Source organism: Scardinius erythrophthalmus, assembly GCF_964197995.2.
Source record: "Scardinius erythrophthalmus genome assembly, chromosome: 16".
Taxonomy (NCBI): Eukaryota; Metazoa; Chordata; class Actinopteri; order Cypriniformes; family Leuciscidae; genus Scardinius; species Scardinius erythrophthalmus.
Window position 1 is genome coordinate 19,022,780 of NC_138236.1, and position 23,738 is coordinate 19,046,517.

At 38.9% G+C, this 23,738-nt stretch overlaps 1 protein-coding gene across 4 annotated transcripts in view; it reads left to right on the forward strand.

Annotated features, from left to right (window-relative positions):
• The window catches only part of shc1 (SHC (Src homology 2 domain containing) transforming protein 1), a 40,729-nt gene that overhangs the window by 1,261 nt on the left and 15,730 nt on the right, over positions 1 to 23,738 (forward strand). The window contains exons 2-4 of one of the 4 annotated variants that reach the window (XM_081389829.1): positions 12,014 to 12,055; positions 20,779 to 20,943; positions 22,604 to 22,674. In XM_081389829.1, coding sequence (XP_081245955.1) covers positions 12,044 to 12,055; positions 20,779 to 20,943; positions 22,604 to 22,674 — 248 coding nt within the window. In that variant the 5' untranslated portion in view covers positions 12,014 to 12,043. Of the gene's footprint in view, positions 1 to 12,013; positions 12,056 to 20,183; positions 20,944 to 22,603; positions 22,675 to 23,738 lie in introns of those variants that run through there. The other 3 variants (XM_081389831.1, XM_081389828.1, XM_081389830.1) reach the window with 3 other exon arrangements.

The window sequence follows — 23,738 nt, forward strand, 5'->3', positions numbered from 1 at the left end:
CTATCAGTTTCAGATGTCTGACTGTGACGTTAGACTGAGCACTGTATACGAGATCTAGATTGTGCAGTCATTTATGAAACAATGCCTGTGATGTCAGTCTCAGGAAACTGAGTCAGTGGTTTTGTCACTGATGGAATAGTATTCTAGATGAGTCTTTCTTGAAGGCCTCCTCTATTTCATCTTACATCAGTATCGACAGGCCAGCTGGCCTCATTCTGTCATATTTTGCTTCATGTCCATGTGCATAACTTAGGAGGAGCTCTTTGAGCCTTTGTTTTACTTTTATATTACGGACTGTTTTGGGGTTCAGTGAGAGAAGCTGTGGGACAGTTAAGGTTCTGATTATTTATTAACTTGTAGTAATCGGAAGGTTAATTTCTTCAAAATCAGAACCAGTTGATTTTGTTTTCCCCTAGAGCGGGATATTTGTAGCGGGATGAATGACGGTGGTGTCGTGACAGACCCATACAGGATTTATGATGAACTGACAGGCTTTCTTTGTAACTCTCTCTTTTTCTCTAGTCTTCTAAGTAGATATGTTATCAGATTGCCTATAGATGACACTTACTGGTGAATGAAGCACTAGATAACTCACAATTTCACCTGATTAGAATCAGGATGAATATTATTACTGCTAAATTGACTCATTGAGACGGCCTGATATCAACACACACCTGCTCAATCTCAGATAAAAAACCCTATGCTCGGAAAAGAGTAATTTTTGTTTCTGAGGAGTATAATGTGTCTCTGAGCCGATCTATCAAAACACAGTAAACTCTTATGTTGTCCCTTTTGAGGCCTCCTCCAGACTTCTTCTTCTTTGTAAATTTGTGAACTGTGGAAAGTCTTCTAAAAGATGGAGCCAAACACATTAGAAATGTGCTTCTGCAATAAATAATTACGTACTGAATGATGTTTGGCCAGTGAATTGCATTGATGAAGTGAGAGCAGGGCAGCAGGCCAGATTAAATGGGACATTTTATGTAAGAATGTATTAATGAACAATTCATTCTGTTTGTATTTCATAACTAAGGCCCAATACGTGTTTGGTTTTTGTGATGTTATTGATGTTTTCCACTGTCTGGCTTCCTCTAATTTATATCAAGTTTAGAAATACGGCACTTTGAGCCACTGTCCCAAACTTCCCATCTATTCTCTGAGGAGCACGCGACAGGATATCATGTTCCTGTGCTATCACAATGTCCCACTGAGTAGTTTATGTTTTCGATGGCCCAGATGACGCATGTGTTTGCTAGACAACAGAGAATTATAGATTGTCTGGTCAAGTTGACTGCTTAAACATGTGCAGTTGTTCCCAGATCTAGTCCTTTACCCTGGGCAGGATGTCAAATGGGTTTTTCCATGGGTTTCAGATTCATCTGTGGCATATCTGAAGGAGTATTCACCATTTTTAGAGACTGCTGAAGGCAATGGCTTTGTCCCAGCCTGCCCTCCGTCTCCTATCATAAGGCTTCAGTGTTGTGATCTTGAAGGTTTCTTTTTGAAAATACTTTTGTGCACAGTGTGCAGATGGTTGGTGAGAACTTTGGCCAGACCTAGAAGAACAACAGCGGCAGTGATGTGTAGGTGGTCAACACTTGAGTCAACAGGATGTTGGTTTGGTTTACAACAAAGCGAGTAGTTCAGCTGCACATAGAGGAACATGGTCAGGTACTGAAGCCACATGGACGATAGACATCGATAATTCTCTACATGTGGTGTGTAGTTGAAATGTCAAGCAGCATGCATTGTCTTTTGTTTCTTATCTTTCTCACCACTTGATTGGTTGTCGTAAAAGTGGGGAGGGGGCATTTCCTGTTCAATTCTTACCATGTTCTCTATTGCCTTCAACACACACACACACACACACACACACACACACACACACACACACACACACACACACACACACACACACACACACACACACACACACACACACACACACACAAGCTATGTTTCCATCCAAGTTGTAAACTTAATTTATGATAATTATTTTTACGTTGTGGCCGATAACCCATAAATAGTAGATATTACAATGCTACTGTATACCATTTTGTCTAAACAAGTAAAAAAAAAAAATTCTGAAATCAGTTGTTTAAAAATAAAAACAGTCATTTTAAATGATAAAAGTAAATTCAGGCTATAATGTTCAATATACTGTATTGATATTAATTTTGATATCTGCTAAAGATTACATTTAGGCCTACCAGTGTTCTTAAATGATTATTATTAGTGCCTTTTTAAAAAATAGCTTTAATTGAGCATTAGATGAGGGCAAAGGTAATCTAAATGGAAATGAGCATATACAATTAAAATCCAATACGGATATAATTTTCATAATTCATAATTTTCTGATGCACATCTAGGAATTTTTTCGGTAAATGTTTTTTTATTGTAGTTCATGGACAGAATTCATCCACCTCAAAGCATATACATTTTTTTATTTTATTTTTTATACATTTTGAAATTTAACTAACTGGTTTTATATTTCTTGTTTTCATCTAGCATTTTTGATTCGATATTCTATTTTTTATGAAAATATTCAAAATATTCCATTTGTGACCCAAATATGTGACCCACTCATCTACTGACACAATACAGATACAACCACATTCTTCGTTTATAAGCGAGAGTTATCTGGCTCTTTATGATCCACATGCAGGTCATAAAATAGACCAAAGGTTCTTTCCAGTCTGTCTGTCTCTCTTCATGTCTGGCACATTAGTCAGCCTGTCTCTTCACTGACCACCTTGTCTCCTTGCAGTCACACCCTGTCTCTCTCTTATTTGACATGTTTTGTCGTGGGGGTAGTGACAATATTGTCAGGTTTTTGAAATTTCACTCCAGAAAGTGAAGATCAACTGAATCTCATCTTACAGGTAGGCCTCTAAATTCCTTGTATTTATGTCAGTTTACATAAATTCCCATAAGCGATCATTGTTTAAAGTCAGCGGCGGTTTCTTCATTAGGGCGATCGGGCGACGCACCACTAAAGTGTGAAAGGGACTTTCTATCACTATCTCATTCAACCACAGAGTTACGCTAGCAGCAGAGAATGTCTAATATGGTTAGCAGTCACTCACTGTTGTTCTGCCTCTGGATATAGTCCAATCAGCGCCGAGTCACGTTCTGTGGAGTACCGCCTCTTTTTGGGCGATTTCACTCTGGCTGAGAATCGCCCAGAGTCTTCCCATAGACTTACATTCAAAGATTTTTTTTTTCGAACTGCAGGCACTGCAATGCATTCTCTATGGGTTCCGGGAGGGCTCGCACTAACGTGCTTTCGTCATCATACGTAACCTTAACTTGTGCAGCGATTGGTGGAAACAAATGTACCTCTAATAGTATTTAGCCATAAGCTGAAGTGACATCCAATAATTTCCTCAGTGCATAACTTACATTTCACGGACATATTCTCCATCTGTAAATGTTAGAAAGTCCAGTTTGCTGTCATGAGTGGGCGAGCTTTCTGCAAGCTATACTTCCGTGAACGAGCGCCCCCGCGTGCATGCGCGCCGAACAGGAGCAGGAACAATAGGAGCGCAATTATTCTGACTAAAATATACATTAGCACTAAATTATAAATATATTTAGCTAAAAAATTTGTTGTTGAATATTTGTTGTTGTTGGTGAACATAATTGTGCTAGAGAATTTCAAACCTACATGTGTATTTTTATGATATTAGCTTTTTTTTTTTTTTTTTGGTTTAGTAAATTTAACTACTTTAAAAAGCATTATTTTGTTTTTAGATTGTAATGTTGCAATGTTAGAATGTAATGTGATTTGACCCCTTTTTGGATAGACTGCAGATAGACAGCAACACTATGTTTGTTTTTATAACCTCAATATGAACATTGTTTGTAGGACAATATCGATCAGGATATATATATATTTTTTTAATTAAATACAGGTTTTTTTTTATTCAAATAGAGAAATAATAATTAAATACTCAGATTATACCATACATCGCCATTTAGCCCAAAAATTCAGATTTATTTGGCAATTGGCTACCCTACCGGCTGAAGTTTTAGCTAAACTTTAGGCTAATGATAGCTACATTATTATCACTGTTAAATTGTTATTTAACAATAAGCCTACATTCAGTCCTGAATTAAAAATTCAGTTTGTTGTGCCCCCCCAAATTTTTTTAGCACCAGCCGCCACTGTTTAAAGTAATGATGAATAATCATTAATCAACCTCTTAACCACTACTAGTCATCATGTTACTTAACCAACAGAAAATAGGTGTCGTTTTAAGGCTTAGAAGCTTGGCTTTACAGAAAATATAGGGAATACGACCCTCACTTAACAAGTGCTTTTAAATTTGCTGTCATTAGAAGTGCTCTATTTTCATGGCTTGAAAAAATAACTGCTTTACATGAAAATGTGATCTGTAAAATCATTGTGCATAACATATAGACTTTCAACTAAACATTAGTTGACCATAGTAGATTGCATATCTTTATTTAGAGCAGGTGGTCTTGAATGAACCCAAACACAACATAAGCCAATGCGTAGTGTATTCCAACCTAATTTGAAAGTTCAACTAATGTAAACTGGATCTTGGGTATGTTGTTTGGCTGTAGTGGGTAGAGACCATAGACAGTATATAAACTGGACACAGCGACCCCATTGGATTCAACGGAGACAAATGAAGTCAATTAGAAGCACTAACTTCCTGATGGTCAAGCGTACTGCGCAGACTCGAACTGAGCTTGACGACGTAGATGTGACGTGAGCAACCCGTCTGTCTTCTAGCAGCTGTGCCAAGCGAAATCTCAATCATTCCCTTCCGAATCTTGCAGAGACGGAGAGTGTGAGTAGAAGGTGTCCATGAGCTAGGAGCAGGAGTAACTTTTGCTAAGTATTTTGATTAATTACTTTGTCACTTTGCCTCCACGTCCCCCCGATTGCGCGTGAGCTTCTCCTCCTGTCCATACGGTAATTCTTTATGTGGGTATGACGCAATCGTTAGCCTATTTTTACAAAAACTGCATCTACGGGGCCATAACGTAAGATATAAGGTAATGGAGCCTTTTGTACATTTTCGTGTTTCTTTAGAAATAAATAATGGACAAATGGAGTCTTTAAACGCCTCAGATGTAAAGTTATTCACTGTCAAAGTGACGCCAAAATGAATGGGAGTCAATGGGATGCTAACAGCAGGTGATGGTCTGCTAGCCAATGGCGGCGCCCAGGGAAGCTTCAATGTTTTCCGAAACATTGGGGGCTTGGTAGAGACACTGTTTTACAGCTGGAGCGCGATTGGATTGGTTTGATTGCTCAGATTGACAGGTCTTGATTTACCTTGAGCCTTAGAATAGGAGTGCACATCTGAAACATCAACCAGGATCGTATTACATGTTGTTTAGTCTATGTACTTTTACTGTGGCGTTTACACAAGTAGTTCTGATGTTCAGTAAAATCACTTGTTTGTAGGTTTTTTTGGACCCTTGGTTAATTATATTTTGAAATGAATGGCTAGCCTACCTAATCCATTGCATGGCTTGAAGACATTAGGTGTGTTCGGCTTGAAGTGGCACTGTGCAGACCAATCAGTATATGACATCAAAGCACCGCGAGAGCAGACGGCATACCAGGTAACTACGGCACACATGTTTCATTTTTCCATGTGTGTCTGCTGCACATGTTTTGCTCATGAGCCAGACGCACCTCAAAACTACGCACTCTAACGATGACCTTTCGATTAAATTATTATCGACAATTAACTGATCGACGATTAAGCATTAGCATCCCTAATTCAAGAATGTTTTACCCCAAAATTACAAATTTGTTATCATTTACACACCCCAATGTCATTCCAGCCCTTTATTGTGGATAGTTAGTCACACTTTCAAAGCTCTGAAAAGTTCATATAATATCTTCTGAAGCCCTATAATTGCATTGTGATAGGAACAGACTCATATTCAAGCTGTTATTCATTCACTGATAATCTTCCAGTCTGACACAGTGCTCAAACATTTTATTAAAGAAAGAAAATAATACCAGCTCAGAAGGACATAAGGGTGAATAAATGAGGACGATGTTCATTTTCACCTGAACCTCCCTTTAAAATTCTCTCTAAAAGTTTGGGTGTGTGAGGAGTGTTACAATGACCACCCTTGACTACTTCCAGTGGTGGGACTTTCTCTGATATCACCGATATCCTGCTCAGACCTCATGAGCTGTTTGTGGTTCTTATGGTTTTTAACATAACACCACCCCCCCACCCCCACCACCCCAGGATGCGATGGCCTTTTGTCCAAATGGTTTCGCTCTGAGTAAACCCACACGTGGCATACCCACTGCGAGAGACACACAAGCTGTTTCTCAAATCCTGCACTTGTGTCGCTGATGCTTAGGCATTTGGTAATGTGAGCTTGCAAATGTTTTTCCTAATTGAGATTTTGACAAAGATCCAGGGATGATTGAGTTTTTTTGTGAGATTTTTGCCCTACTTGAAATCATGTATTTTGTCAATCCCACTTTTGATCTGTTATAGTGCCACAATATTTGTGCTTGTAGGTTTAAAGTAGCATATTATTAAAACATACTTTGGTACTTATTCTTTTTAACTGTGTACACATTGTATTGGTCACTCAGGGTTTACATACATTTTACTGAAAGGTGAAGAGTTGCAGAAAGAAAGCCTGAGACTTTTGCGCATGCACAGATAAAAACTTTCTTATGTGCATGGGAAAACTACAAATATACTATATTCAAAAGTTTGGTTTCAGTAAGATCTTTTTTTTTTTTAAAGATATTATAATTTTTTTCAGGAAGGACAAAATATTTCTGTTTAAAATAAATGCTGTTCTTTTGAGCTTTGTATTAATCAAAGAATCCCAAAAAATTCAGATTTACACAAAAATATTAAGCAGCACAACTGTTTTCAACATGAATAATAATTAAGAAATGTTTGTTGAGCAGCAAATCATCATATTAGAATGATTTTTGAAGGATCATGTGACACTGAAGACTGGAGTAATAATGCTGAAAATTCAGCTTTGCCATCACAGGAATAAATTACATTTTTAAATATGTAGAAAACAGTTGTTTTGAATTGTAATATTTCACAATATTACTGTTTTTTTTCTGTATTTTTGATCAAATAAATGCAGCCTTGTTAAGCTTAAGAGACTTATTGCTGACCCAAACTTTTGCATGGTATATTGTGTAGTGTACATTGTAGAGGTCAGCTGATGAATTGAGGCAATAACTAAGGTGAGTAAATGGGCTGATAACCAGCTGTTAGTTTTTAGAATCAATAATATGAATGAGAAGTTTGTGTGCTTACATGTTGCCATTTCTGATACATCTAGTTTTCCTGTTCACATACAAAAGTTTCTTGTGAATTTTTTTCTGCAAATGTCACTTGCGGGCTCCATAGTATATTATGGAAACTGTTTTGTCCTTGTGTTTGATCACAGCGGTTTCTTTAACAAAAGTGAAAAAAAACAAGATGTATTGTGTGACCTAACAGTTCTTTAAGATTGGCTAAACAGAACAGTAAGTTTTTTTTTAGATCTATTTTCTGCTGAAAGAGAGTGGAAGTTGGTGTTCGAGGAAGCGTCAGCACTGTGTATTTAAGCAAGACAGACTGCAGTAGTACTTGGAAAAGAGAGAAGAAGGGAGAGAGTCCTAAAATAGATGGCTCACACTTCTGTAGTCTAGAAGCCTGAGTGAATGCTAATCTAATGTCCACTCAGAAAAGCCATTGACAGATTCCCACAATTCATGCCATAATGGCTTTAATCTTGTAGACTTATTTATGCCGTCACATAGCTGTGCATTGATAGATGTACAGTATTTATCTTGGTAATTGTGTCAGTGTGTGACAGCGAGAACCATGGGACTATTGTGTGTTTTCTGGGATTGCTAATAGTTCTGGTATGTTGTTAAAGTAGTATTTCATGTCATTTTTGCTGTCTTCGCAGTAGGGGTGTCGCAATATACCGGACCGGTGTTGACGATAATCGTGATATTCAAAGCATGAAATCTCGACATTGTGTTGTGTTCATTTAGAGTGTGACAATATACCGGTATTGGCGATAACCACAATGTTTAAAATGAATAGGACTCTCTTGATAACATGACATGTAAATACTCCAGCGCCAGAACCTGGTTCACCTATCAGGTGTCTGTATTGCACCCGAGGACACCTAAGAAGACGACGCAGCGCTCGCCCGCGCCCGCGCCCGCGCAGTTAGAGTGAAACACTTTGTCCACACCCGAAAAATCAGCTGCTTGAATGAAAATTATTGATTTTATCGGATTTTCAGGTGATATTCTCAATTCATTCAGTTAACGGATGCTCTGAGGTAAAGTGTTCAGATCACAGACTCAGCAACTAGGCTATTGTATTTAATTGTACAGTACAATCATATCATAGTACAGACATTGTCTTAATTTCATAATGTCCTTAAACATAAGAATATTGCTGGCCATAAACTGAGAAAGTGAGCTTCTGGTGTGCGATTCCTCGAGTTGTCCTACACGCGACGCGGCAGAATGTGTAGTCATCAAACTTTTTACCCATCTCCGTGCCCATCACCCTGCGGATTACTCCATTTTACAGAGTAAATTGCTATTATTTTACTAGTCATGAAATGGGAAACGTGACATTAACCTATTTACAGGGGGTTTCTGTGTTCATATATTTAATAAAGGTTGATAATTAAAACCCTGTTTCCTTCAATCTAATTTTTGTATTTGTATTTGCACTTGATTTTTTTTGTTCAAATCTGCTATCTGAATGACTTTATTGGCACCGGCGCAACAATAGGTTTAAGAGCTTTTCAGTTCTTCAGGAAAACTTCAGACAGTGTTTCGCTTCAGTTTGAAACCAGACAAACTTCACATGCTTGTCTTCCTTCACAAAAATTTGCCATAGATTGAGTACGCAAGAAGTAAAAATGCATGTGTCTTGTGTTTATCAGTATCGTTATGTTTGTTGGGTTAAAAAGAAAAACTATATAAACAAAGTAAAAAAATAATTTGATAACTATTTGTGTGTGAGTGTGAGAAAGATGGGCTTTTCATATAGTATGCATGCCTGAGAGAATCAAAGATATCATAAGACCAATATGAAACCACATGTAAAAGTTCACTGGGGCTTTTTATGTTGGTTTCCTGTTTCACTTGAAAACTCTGTTTTTTTTTTTTTTTAGTTGAGAATTTTTCTCCTGTCATGATTTGCATTAGATTCCCAGTCTTCCCATGATCCCGCAGAGGTCACACTTGGGTCAGAGGACTCGGGTTCGGTCTGTATGTATATATGGCTGTGAGTCAGACAGAAAGTGCCATTACTTGCATCTCCAGGTCTTTACCTAATCTTTAATGACTAAGACATGCGGTTTCAGGGACATGTATGGGCTGCTAAGTCTGAAACATTGAGCTTCAGTGTACTTCAGCTCAGTCCTCCGGTCAACCCTGTTATTATGTACTGCGAAGAAAAAACTCAGGCTATGTTGGGCCTCTGTCCACTCCCAGAAAGAGAAATGCAAACACGAACACCTTCCCCTTAAATCAACAGTCCACCTCGGGCTGATGCAGAACTGTGTACCTGTGGGACTGGTAAGACAAGTTGCTTGTCACTGCAGGGTTATTATAGTTTTAAATTTAGAATTTCTCTTGTATTTTAAGGTTTAGTTTGTCCTTTTCAAATAGCAAAGTTTTGGTTAGTTAGTAATATGTTTTAGATTAGATTTCTTTGTGTTTTTCAGTTTATTTTGATTGATGCAATTTAAGTGTATCATTAAATTTGGCTCATTGGATTTGGCTCTATAGCGATTTGAGGCGATAAACTACAAGTTTCTTGCGGAGGAACATTGTTTTGGTGATTATTTGACTATTGGACTTCGGTTCAGATCTTCTTCGCAAATAAATATGATGGTTTACAGTGTGATGGTGTACTGTACATGTGCTTACAGGACATGATTTTTTTTTAGTGCAAATATCACCAAACTTGCAAAACTCACCCCCTTTCAAAAGAAAAGAAAAAGCATAAAAAATACTGCACAAATATCTGTAACTGGCTTCCACTGTTTTTGACTCCCTGACTACAATAAAAAAAAAACAAGTTAACAAAAAGCATACAAAAACAATTGACATCAAACTGACATTTGCTGTGAAATCCAAACCAACAGCTCAAATTATAAATCATTATTATTAGTTTACCGTAATGAATTACCATTGTCAGTAATATACCTTTTTAGTTCATTTAGAACTGCAGCTTTAATTAAAGCAAGTCATGACATTTGAAACCTAAACTATATTTCGTTTCAAACAACAAAAACTAAAATTAATTTGTGGCCATTTTTATTCTACTTAGATTTTAAGTCAAGAAAATGTATTTTAGTTTGGTTTCAGTTTTTCCAATTAATAGTTGTTTTCAGTTCACACTTCACTCGTTCACTCGCAGTTTTTGTTTTCATTGTATTTTTGTTAATGATAATTGGTTACTGGAAACTTGTCCCATCACACCCGTTTAGGATCAGTGTAAACTTAACGTAAAAAAAATAAAACCATGATCAGTCGCTTCACATATTAGTCATGTGCGTTCACACCGCCGCCGGCAAGAGCGGCAAAATTCGCTCTCGCCACCCTGCCAACGACGCCGTAGAAAGATTCGTGGACGCTCTGATGCTCTGACGTAGATCGAATGCTTGATCTTTTTTTAAACTTTATTTAAATGGCCGCAAAGCAAACAAGCATGTCGATCGTTATTTGTGTAGACTGACCAAGTAGGGTATAAGTTAACCTCATGGAATCTTTTAAATGTTAAAGTAAGAAATTGATCGATGGAAAGAACTTAACAATTATAGTGACATGTTTGCTTACGAAATAAACCAATTAAAAGCCATTTGTGTGGTGTGGCTTTTGTGGTCATGGTTAAGTGCTAATCTAATTTGCATTCCCACTGAAAAACAAGCGTTCTAGCGTGAAAATGTTGCCTATAAACAGTGTTGCGCGCCGCCTTATCAAATTCACATGATCAAGCAGCAAGACGTGCCATGCCGCCCTCGCCAGCGGCGGTGTGTGGTTCTTTCCTGGAATAAGTTGCAAAATGAACCAAACTAGCCTCTATTCTAACCAGAAGTCTCTATGATACTAATCCTGCTCTAATTACAGTATGTGCATAAAAAAAAAAAAAAAAAACTACGTACCAATCCAATATATATATTTTTTTTCAATCTTCTGTACACGAATTAAAAACTTTGAATTTTTGTAGTCAAATGAGTCTGCTACCTTTCATTCTCTGCCCACATCTCACATCTGTTAGAGTGTCAATGTGGGTTTGAAGTGCACCCCACCCACAATGCTTTTTTCAGTTTTGTGCGCTCTGCAGAGCAGTATCGTTGATAAGCAAAGAGTGCGTTGTTACCAAAGTAACACAAAGTGTTCCAGAGGAGTTGCTATTGACTACTTACCGCAGGAACAGTTCTATTCTGGGTGGCTGCTTTAAGAATGTTACCTGCTCTGACCAACTCCCAGCAGGCTGGAACATGTGCGCACTGTCACCGATTCAATCTGCTGTGTATTGGAGACACAAGCATACATGCCCATTACCCGTCCTGCCTGGTCATTCCTTTCATTCCATGGTTTGTCTGAGCACGACCGCAGACATTCTTTAATGTGCTTTTCTCTTTTTTGGGGCAGTATATTTTAATCTTGAACGCACATGCATGCGTGCACAATCAAACAAAATCAGTTGTAGCCAGATGCACTTGGGAATTGGCTCAAATTAATTCGGTTTACTGCCATGTGATGTTTTTCTCCCAGGTGCTACAAAGAAGAGCGACTAATTTAGAAAGTTGTTTGTAATAATCCTCGATTGAATCATGCATAAACGCTTACCTGACACAACTGAATGTTTTAATGCCAATATTTATTTTGTTTGATTTTGCCCCTCAGTCTAATCAAAGGCTTGCTGTGATTGGTGGCTTTGCTGATGTGTCATGTGATTTCGTGTGAACATGCTAATATACGTTTACATGCACTTCCTAGGAAAAGTGGCACACAAAAGAGTGTTTTCCGATGGAGTATGTGGTAAGCGTTCCCAAACACACCTGCACGTACATATCCTGAGGCATGGAGGCTGGTCATACATTACCGAAAAACCTGACACATTTCGGCCACTTCTGAGTTTGTGTTGAAGCCAGTGGGGTTAACTTATAAACCTTGCCGTATGCTATTACTTAGTCGGAGACCCAACCGACAGGAAGTTTTGTCAATGAACATTTAGGTGAAATTACATTAATTTATTGGGTGTGCCTTGATTTACTAGTTGTTAATTAGTTACAAGCCTCGTGCTGAATAATGCTGCACTTTTGCTGTGTACCATGTAGTCAATTGTAGTTAAAATAGGCGTTGGACATTTTAATCTAGGAGTCTGATCTTTGCAGTTATGGCAACAAAAGTTAGTTTAAAAGTTTTAGCACAGTGAGCCAGGTCAGAAGAGAACATCTAGTGCCGTCTATGAATATCTTTTACTGCATTCCGCACATGCACGCGCAATGTGCTTTATACACAACATTATGTTTCTGCAGGGAGTTGAAAATGTAGGTCATTAGATTTACCATAATGCCTGGCTCTACATTGCTCTTTGTTAGCTCACTTCCTGTCCTTCCGTTCTGTGGGTATCTAGGAGGTAAAGCGCCTTCATGTTGTCATTATTGAGAATCATCAGCCTCTATGCCAAGGGATACACTCCCAAAATGCACCAGGTGATGGGATGGGTGTCTGGATCTTCACTTTCCCACACGTGTTCTCGCCTATTCCTTTCTTTCTTATTCTTTCTGATGCATGAATTTACTTTTTCATATCAGAATTTGTTAGAGATCTTGGGTTCATGGCACTAGAATTGTAAATTAAAGCGGGAGTTTGTTCTTCAAGCTTGGATTTATTGTATTTCTTACCTGCTCTGGGTTCATCTTGGGTTTTTCTTGGGAGAGATATTTAGATATTTTTTTAAAGCTTGCATTATGATTAAAAAATCTTGATATTGAATTTTTTTTTAGTATGGTTCTTGTTTCTCTCACATTTAAAATTTGCAGCTCTCACAGGGCTCAACAATAAGTTTTTTTTTTTTTTTTTGCTTACCTCACTAAACCTCATGTATGTATATATATATATATATATATATATATATATATATATATATATATATATATATATATATATAACATTTTTTGTGTCAGGAAAAAAATATTTGGAAACAATGTTTTACATAGAGATTGAAATTTTTTAGCTTTTTGGATATAGTTCATTTGTTAGTAAATTAGAGTTTTTAAATACTCATTTATTAAATGATGGCAAAGGTAAACTAAATTACCTTTAAAGGGTTAGTTCACCAAAAAATGAAATTTACTCACTCTCATCACATTCCAAACCTTAAAAAATTGCGTTCATCTTTGGTACACAAATAGATAAGATATTTGTAATGAAATATGAGATATTTCTGTTCCTCAAATGACAGCTGCACAATGATAACTTTGACGCTTCAAAAAGTTCATAAAGGGTCAAGAGATTGTAAAATTAATTAAATTAAATTAAAAATGAATTTTCTGAAGAGACACGATCGCTTTATATGATGAACAGATTTAATTTATGCATTTATTCACATAAAAACATTCATCAACTCGCACATCTGTTATAGTAAACGAAAGCTCAAGCATGTTTGCTTAACGTGCGAGATCCAACGAGGTTCATTCTTGTGTTGCGCAGCTTGTTTGAGCTTCCGGAAGAACCAATGAGGTTTGTTCTCGCGCATCAAGCAAGTTCATTTGAGCTTCTGTTTATGTCCACTAATCAATGTTTATTTGTGAATGAAAGCCTAAATTAAATCTGTTGATCATATAAAGCATTTGATACTCTTAGAAAATTGGGACTAAACGGTTTGATTCATATGGATCTCTTTATGAACTTTTTTTTAATTATCAAAGTGGTAATTGCATGGACTGTCAATGGAGGAACATAAAGCTCTCAGATTTCATTTAAAATATCTTAATTTGTGTTTAGAAGATGAACGAAAGTCGACCGATACCTATAAAGAAATAATTTGTAATATTGGCTCATAAGATATAGTATCGACATATTGTTCATCTCTAACTTTCACCAATAATTGTTGCAATTTAGACAATTCCTCATCTATGTTAGGCATGATCTAAATAACTTTACCTTGGTGACCTATATACATCAGCACAAGAACAGTTTCCAAAGCTTACATCATGCACATCAGCAATAAACGTAATAGGTATTGGCTCGAGATTGCAAGTGAAAGTTCTGTTAGTTGACTTAAAACACTTCCCTATTATTGAGCCCTGCCATGTTTGTCTGTCTGTTGTCTTAAAATTTAAATGCATGTAAATGAATCTGTTGTCCTTTTGATGTGATCATGTTTGATTACCCTGTTGTCTGCATTAATTATTTTCTTGTGATTTGTCTAGCTGTGTCTCTTTCCTATATTTGTGTTTTGCATACTCTCTCTTTCTCTCTCTCCCTCCCCCTCTGCCTGTCTGCTCTGAGTGTGTGTGCTTGCCAGACATGCCCATGCCCTGGAGCCAAGGACCATGATGCAACCGTGTTTAAGCTCGAATATTCCCTCCCTCCAGACGTTTCTGACGGACATTTCAGCACAGAGAACTGACAGGGAAGAAGCAGCAGAAAAAAATGAATCGATGCACCTTTGCAGCATTTGCAGTCCCCTGTGTCCTTAGAAAGCAAGAATGCGAACACAGTGCACTCTGGGATTTGTAGTTCAGCTGACTCTTTCCCAGAACCCTGAATTCAGGTCACTCGACTGAATGAATAACAAATCAACCCTCGAGTTATTTGCACACATCGATTAGACACTTATTGCATGGTTGATCTGAACGTGTAAACGAGTACACCAAGATAACCTTGAGGATGTACCATATGACCTGCATTTTGTTTTTGCATTGGTTTATTGATGTGGTTGAGGTTGGTTCCCACAAACATGGTCATCCTCATGTCATTTCAAATCAATTTTGGAAAATGTTTCAATTTTTGTTTTTCACTCAATGAAAGCCAATGGGGCCCAATGTTGTTTTGTTTTGGACCCCATTGACTTTCAGTGTATGGACAAAAACAGTTCTTCAGAATACCTTCTTTTGTGTTCCACTGAAGAAAGCTAGTCATACACGTTTGGAAAGACATGAGGGTGAGTAAATAATGAGGATAGATTTTTGGGTGATAAATCCTGTTAAAGTGTCAGGAAGATGGGGAAAAGTGGTAATTTTTTGGAAGATTATGGAATATCAAGAAGTAGCCTACAACTCGCCTGCTCTTAAGTTACCATGGTAGGAGCGTTGAGGGCAGACTTTTTCCCTCCATCCATGAATTCTCTCTCTCTCTCAGCCCCCATCATAATTGTGTGCATTAGAGAGAGAGGTGCTCGGCTGCTTGTGCATGCATGCGCACTCTCATAAATGCATAGATGACTGATGCTGCCAAGGAGAGAGAGCGAGAGAGGAGGGGAGGGATGGGGCAGGAGTGCAAAGGGAATCAGCGCTAGCATCAGTGAGAGAGAGAGTGAGAGCGATAGACCAGACAGGGAGGAGAGGAGAATAGAGGACAGTCGGCTGCATCGCTCCTCACACACAGACGGAGGTGGAGAGAGGAGAGGATGAGAGACTGTGGGGGAAGGAGAGGACAAAAGAAGACCGCTGTGCCATTCATCACGACGTTCCACAGAAGTGAGGCTGGACGAGACTCACTCTAAACGAGGGAACTGGTGTGACTTTGTGATTTTGAAGAGAACCCAAGAAACGGATAAGAGAAAAGAGCGTGTTTTTGTCTTTCAGGGAGGGGACTGAGCCAGAAAGCGAGTGAGGGAGAAAGAGGAGAAGGAGGTGGATTGTGTGACACTGTTTAAATATTAACGTGATTATGATTTGAACATGGAGGTCGTTCGGTTTTACCTAAAATGTGGCACTCTCACTCTCTTTTTTTAATCCAAGGACTTGGGGGATAAAATATTACTTTTTCATTCTGCAACAACTAAACCGTGAGGACAAAAAAGCTCTTTAAAGCTCCTTAAAATCTTTCACTTTGACTTTTTTGGATGGCAGCTCACAAACTCTTATATTTCTAATGTACATAGTGCTGTCTGTTATTGAACCAATGTTTTTGGTGTTACTTTAAGAGTTATGCAGACACAAATCAGGTTTTTTTTTATGCAAAACATTTAGATGTCTTTATTTGTAGTGTATAAAAAAAGGTGCTTTTGAATATATTGATAGATATTTCATAGATTTCAGGAGGACTTTTTAGTGTTTGCTAGTTCTGCTGTCTTTAGCCCGGAAGCATGCATGAGTCTTAAGTGTGAGTGTACTCTTGAGTAATATTTGATTTCCTCATTGGACTGGTGCCTCAACTGTGCTCTGTGCATGTTCGGATGTGTGTCTGGTTCATTCTGCGTTCTGGTGTCAACACCAATCACCAGTGACGTGTTGGTGGCGGCAGCAGCTGAACTTTCCCGTCCTGTGCCAGCGCTGGCTGCAGAACATCGATTCTCGCTGGCTCTGAGCTCTCGTGATTGGACACGGAGAGAGTCGACAGGTTTTGTGTTGGCGAAACTTGTTGGCTTTTGTTTGGTTTATTTTATGACTCTGTCTCGCACACTTTTTCCTCAGTCTGGTACCATAGCAACAGTTTCATTGGCATGTTACGTTCTCACGCTTTGTCTTCAGTGCAAGTGTGTTGCAGTGTCCCAAGTTACGCTTTAAATCTGACTTTAAGTTCAATCTTGTCAGTGTTAGGAAAGAGTCGAACCTTCGGACCTAATGAGGGTTCAAGGTGCTTTCTCTGAAACGTTTTGCTCATTCAGTCGATCTCTAAATCAGATTTGCCATATCTAACATTGGCTTTTTTCACTGACCATCAATATCATTGAATTATTATGTTATAATTTGAAAATGTTAATTGAAAATGGTGTAGTTTAACTCAGGTTTTGCCATGTGTGCTGGAGCTCAACTGCACTAATTCAACATCCGATTTACCTTTATGATTATATGAGCAAAATGGCTAATCTCAATGTCTTAAAGACAAAGAAGCTAGTCTGTTAGCTACTGTACATCTGTGATTGACAATAGTCTCTCTATGTGGCTGGTTTACTTCAGATTAACAGGAACCTCTCAACCTTTAGATACAGTTCAGCCAGTGTTGATTTGGCGACTCGGTTCACTCATGTTTACTGGATTCTGAAACAACTCGTCATATCAAAACAGGGATTTTGCCATATTCCTAACCGACAGGTGCTACACCCAAGCTAGGTTACCATTGTGTGTTAAACTGTTACTGATATTATTTAAATGTTTTTATATATATAGTCAGCTTGATTTCTACTTCTCTGTACAGGTTCTCCTAAACACTGTGCTACTTCTGTGCCATGTTGTGTTGACGTCAATAAAGTTCATGACACGATGAGCAACTCTTAAATACAGCTTGGACACTTCTCTGTAAGTGCACAAAAAAAAAAGAGCAACGCTGTTTGGAGACAGTGAGCTCTGCAGTGCTAAAGTACTGATTCTGTGCCATGTCGTTGTGATGCAGTTTACGAACTTGCAGCACAGGCCCATAACTTATTGTGCTTTGTCAATCGAGTCCGAGCGGTTCTCTTTACAGGTGCTCTGTGAAAAAAAATTTCACTGCAAGAATGGCCCAATAGCACCACTAACGTGATGCTTTGTAGATGAAGTGCAGTGCAGTGCACATAAATCCCCCGGGTCCCCCTGGTCTTGTTGTACTCCAGCTGAGATAATAGGCACCGCCTTGTTGTCTTTGACTGCCAGTCACATCTGTTGGAACAACTTGAAAAGTTTTGCATTTGTTCATGCACATCCGAGGCAAGACACGCTTTCCCTTTGCAGCCCTGAGGCTTCTTTGTGGTCACACACTGGTGCTAAAAATACAAAAAATCTAAAATACCTGAACGGACAAAGTAAGCCACGACAATAGAAGTTCACATTGTTTTGTGAAAGCTTATGTAAAATGTATGCAGTGAAAACCATTGTAAAAAGAGCAAGACTGGATTTGACCAAAGTCGGCTGGACTTTGCTACAGACTGGTGTTCTTAGCAACAGTAGAAACTGTTAATGGTCTACAAATGCTAATCATTTGTGAGATTTAGAGTTACCCTGGTATGTTAGCTCAGAACTGTAGGAGGTTACAAGACTGTTACCTCTCTATCAGAGGTTTTTAAAGTGCTTTACACTGGGGAAGTGCGTTGGTTAAATTCGGTGTTTGACTTTGCTAAGTGACATTTAGAGGGTAGGTTTTCACTCAGGAAACAGATCTATAAAGAGCTGCTCCATCCAACACTGTTTGCCTGATTTTGAGGTGTCATTTAGGCTAATGAGCGACTGATTGATTTACCAGTTAGCATCTAATGAGCATATCTCTGGAGGCGGTACTTCAGATTTGGCCAATCAGGTCTCATTATCATCACCCTGACAGTGCTGGAACGTGCTTGTTTTAGGTACATCATAGTTCCCTTGCAGCTGGATTGCCACACTTTAACTTCTTCACAGATCACACCAAACAATCAGTGGTTCTCTAAATGGTGCTCGAACCCATGTTGTCTTCTATATAGCCATATTTATCTTTGACTTAACTGTTTCAGGGCTTTCCAAGTCTAGTTTGTCCTTTTCTAAATCATATTTCTACAAACTGTTGTTTATCAGGGTTAATTATCTGTGTATAATATACAATTTGTTTGTCGATTCAGTGAATTATTGCGAGATTACAAAGAGGCTCAGGGGTTTTTTTTAAGGCAAAAAGGAGTAGCAGGACAGCCTGGAGAACGGGAAAGAAGACGAGGGAGGGGGCGTGGAGGAGAGAGAGATTATCTGGAAGAAGAGAGCGAGTGTGTTGGAGAGGGAGAGAGAGCTGGAGAGGCAGAAGCTGGAGGAGGAGAGGAGGAACGCTGTGGAATACACGGTGTGGAGGTTGAGGGAGGGATTCCAGGAGAGGAAGGATAGAGAGGAGGATAGACTCAAAGAGACGAGCGCAGAGGGCGCAAAAGCAGAGCCTGAGGTGATCTGGAAAAAACGAGAGGAAGAGGAGGAGAAAGATAAGGATAGAGCTCGGCTAGGCGACAGAGGTCCCAAAATCATCTGGAGGAGGAGGGAAAGGGAGTGACGGGAAAAGATGGGTATGTGTCAGCGCTAAGCGCTCTTAGATGTGACAGAAAGTGAGGTGGCAGTTTTAGACTTGCGGTATAAGTAAACCTTCATGTAATCTAGGTGCTGTATAGCACACATCAGGGGTCTTCAAACTTTTTAGGCCCTCTATAATTGTATGGAATTAAGTGTTTAATTTAAGCCTGGCCTATAATAACGTGTATAGTTTCATATTAATATACCTTGATTATTGAAACCCATAAAAATCATTATTACGGTACAGAGTAAATCAACTTGTATAGTACTTTATAGATTTACTTAATACATTTTAATGTTGAAAGAAAAATTTAACATTTAACTGCACTTTAGCTTAATATTGTATGCATATTTGAATTTTTTTCACTAAAATAGGATTGTTTCAAATCACACTGTAGTTAGCGGACATCCTAGGGGTCACGGACCTGCTGTAGAAGATCCCTGGTGTAGCCTACATCTTTTTAACACCTGGACTAAATTAAGTCTTTAAACCAAACAAAGAGGATTATGTTGATCGGTGCCGGTCTAATCGTCAGTGATCGAAGCAGTTTGAATCATCATTAAATGATCCACATTCGCTGGATCAGTACTTTAGCATTTTCCATCCATCTCTTCCCGCTCTCTTCCTCTCACTCTATCGATCGGTCTGTCTGACGGAAGCCTCCTCTCTCAAAGTCTCAGCTGCAGCTAATAGGCTTTTTATGGGACTCTGTCAGACAAGAGCGTGTAAAGTGGAGCCCAGCACATGCAAAGACAATGAACACACACATAAACACAATTGCATGCATATAAAACACAACATCTTTTGAGATGGATTGTGTCTACGACACTTTTATAAATATACCAATTACTTCATGACAATCATACTAGATTTAGTGATTCATAGTGTCCTAAGAAGCTCTATGCAGACTTGAGATCTGATGCAAAACCTTCTAACTTTTCTTTATGCATCAATCGTCTTTTCACATCCTGTTTTTGATACTTTCCGGACTAAACAGTCAGCACACTGTCATCTCTCTGGTGCGATGATGAAGGAATCCGTGGATGCAGAGAAAAAGAGGACTATAAAATCAAGGGAAGACAAGTTATTGATTGCGATAGAGCAACGTAGGAAGACATTTAAAGACGTTTAGTGGACACTGAGACGGCTGAGACATCATGGAGCTCGTCCCCAAAACCAAATACACGCCCTTCAGGAGCGACTCCTTCAGCTCAACAGACGAGACGGCATCCAATCCCTCCCTCCCTTCTTCTGCTCCTCTCACTCCTCTCACCCCTCCTGGCATCCCTCCTTCTCTCTCCTCGTCCTCCCTCACCCCCATCCTCCCTCCTTCATCTCCACGGCAGGCTGAAAACAGCCCCACCACCCTCTGCTCCTTCTTCCCCAAGATGGGAGCCCTGCGGCTGGGCGTGTCTTCCACTCTGCTCCCAGGCCTGAAGGCCTCCAGCAGGCCGGCGAGCACGCCAGGTGGTCAGGGAGGTTTGGGAGAGTCTCCGGAAGACACTAGGACCTCCGCCGCCAGCTCTTCTCTTCCTCCTCCTCTTCCTCTCCTTTCTCTAACAGCCCCATCTCCTCCTCCTCGTCCCCCACAGGATATGAACCGGCTGGGCGGGGCCTCGCGGAGGGCCCGTGTGGAAGGGGGCCAGCTCGGCGGAGACGAGTGGACACGGCACGGCTCCTTTGTCAACAAGCCCACCCGAGGTTGGCTGCACTCGGACAATGTGGTCAGCACCAGTGGGGTCTCTTACTCTGTCAGGGTAAGATGCATGTATGGGTCTTGGGTTGGGTTTCCCTTTTTTCCCTTTTTCTATTGATTTAATTAGGGGTGAATACTATACTAGAACAAACTCCTAAACTTAAGTATTAATCTTTGCCGTATAATTCATAGCAAACTGTTTGTGCTACGGACACAATGTTTACCTCAAAAGCAACTTGAGGAGAGGTGTAGTGTCGCAGGTGGTTGATTATGAAACGGACAAAGAAATCTCATAGACTTGCGCTGAACAAGAGACCTGAGTCACATCTGGGGTACAGGATATCATAGCGTCACCTTCGTAAAATAATTGCCTAAATCATTTTTTCAGGTTTCTCAGAAAACACAAAAAACTGAAACTAACTTCAGAGGCAGAGTAGATTTTCGCTCTTCTTGATGCAACTGCCATCTTGAAAAGTTGTATAATTGCCTAAGTCTCATTGTCTTTTGACTTAGGCAAAATAAAACCGCTTAAGTCACACTCTTGACATAGGCCATTATACTACAGGGGTAGAAATGCATGATCTGTTCAACTGAGGATGTGAGTGATTTTACCAGAGGTGGCCAGCATCATGAGAAGATGACTTATGCAAAAAAATCATTTTTGTCAAAATATGACTTAGGCAATTATTTTAGAAAGGTGACGAGGCTACATTCACACTGCAAGTGCATAATTTTTATTAAAGTTAATATTTAAGTGTGAGCTGGTCATATCCCCGAACAGAACCACACAAAAGAACAGTAAAAAGACTGCACACAGCACGTAAGTCATAAGTAAGTAATATGTAAGTAATCATGGAAGCAGGCTACCAAAGTCAGTGTTAGAGGGCGATTGCGGACATAGCCCAGAACATCCTAGTATCATGGCGGTGAGATTTGCATAGGCAAACAGTGGTTATATTTTCTTTTTATCTCTAATTTATGCTCTAATTTTCTCATATTGTTATACTATTACTATTGTACTGTTAAAATCAATTCCTCCTTTTCCTAATAATAATAACAACAATATTAATTTATTAAAACAAATATGAATGTAAAGTGGACTGAGATCAATTAATACAAAATCATACAAATGAATAAAAAAAAAAAAAAAAAAAAATTTATTCATTTAACTTATTGTTAACTTTTTGGTCAAAGAAAGAAGCCTAACTTGGTTCTTTTAATGATCATACAGAAATGTAAAAATCTTTGAAGAGCTTGGGCAAAACATTAATCTAAACAGCAATGTTTTTTTTTTAATAATGCAGCCCTAATTTTGACAAAGGTTGGTTAACAGCTTGTAGTTCTTTTGCTTTTCAATTCTTTCAGTGAAACAGCCTGTTTAATATGCTTAATGTATTGTTTTCTTTAATGTGTGGCATTTTCAGATGAATCCAAGTCTATGGGCAGGAACTACATTGAGAACTTCTTTATTTGATTAGTGCTTCATAATTAGAGCATCAGTTCTCATAAACTGCGCACACACACACACACACACACACACACACACACACACACACACACACACTTAACCACATGCACTACAGATGTGTTGCCAAGTCAATAATCTAGACACAAGGCAACTGGGCAACACTCAACTGCATTCTGTGCTTTGAATTGTGGTTGGAGGTATTGCACAGTAAGTGCATTTAGTGAAGGTTTTGTCTTCTTTGTCTTTGCTGCAGTATATGGGCTGTGTGGAGGTGCTGCAGTCAATGAGAGCACTGGACTTCAACACCAGAACTCAGGTTACCAGGTAACACACACGCACGCACGCACACACACACACACACACACACATACACACACACACACACACACACGCATTAACTCTCGCCTTGCACTTCCTCTCATATTCTCTCAAATATCCAGTGTATGTATATCCACGGCGTCCCACAGGAGTGATTTAGTGGTACATTCTCCTCATATCCTAATGCACATGTGCACGAACATACACTCTCTCGCACTGGTCCGGATAAAAGCCCCTCCTCTGATGAAAAATTAATGTCCCTCTTTCAAAGAGTGTGACAGAAAGAGAACACAGGAGATGAAAACTAAATAATGACATACACAGCCATTTTCTTATTCTCAAAACAATTCGGTTTCTTCCGTTCTCACATTTCTTTGAATAATCTGTATGTATGGGTACACATATGGAGTGTCATGAAAGTGTTTTTAATAGTTGTTATCTGTAGGACTATGAGGCTGCAAAACATTTGCCGTATTAAACCACATTATTTGCTAGTCCACTTTGCAACATGCAACACATTCTACAATTAAATTGTGTGCTTTTGTTTGGGAGAAAGAGATCAGGGAAGAAGGGAGGCATTATAATAGCAGCAGCCCTGCTGTGTAACCACAAAGTCTTTTAATAGAATCCTCTGGAACCCTCATGGTTTCCTCCCTTTTCTCAGTGTTGGCGTGTGTGTTTGTTAATGGATGTTACACACATTTGCTTCTCAGTATTGATGCTCGATAAACTTTTCATGCATAATCCTCGATTCTCGCTGGAGGACGAAACGCATTCAAGAAAAAAACATTAATAGGGTGTGTATTGAGTTATTGTATTTTGGAAGAAGTAACACATTTTTATTTATGTATTTTATATTTTAATTATAATTTTCACTTAGATGTAGTTTTATTTGTGGTTATGTAGCCTATATGACAGACTTGCGCTGCACATTTTGCACTTCACTGTATTTTCCTTTTTCCTTTTTGAATCATATTTCAAGCAATTCAAAACCATGGCGAACAGTGCACATCTGAAGTGTCTCAGCTGAAGGAAATAATCCATTATTTATCAGCTTTAATATATCGGCC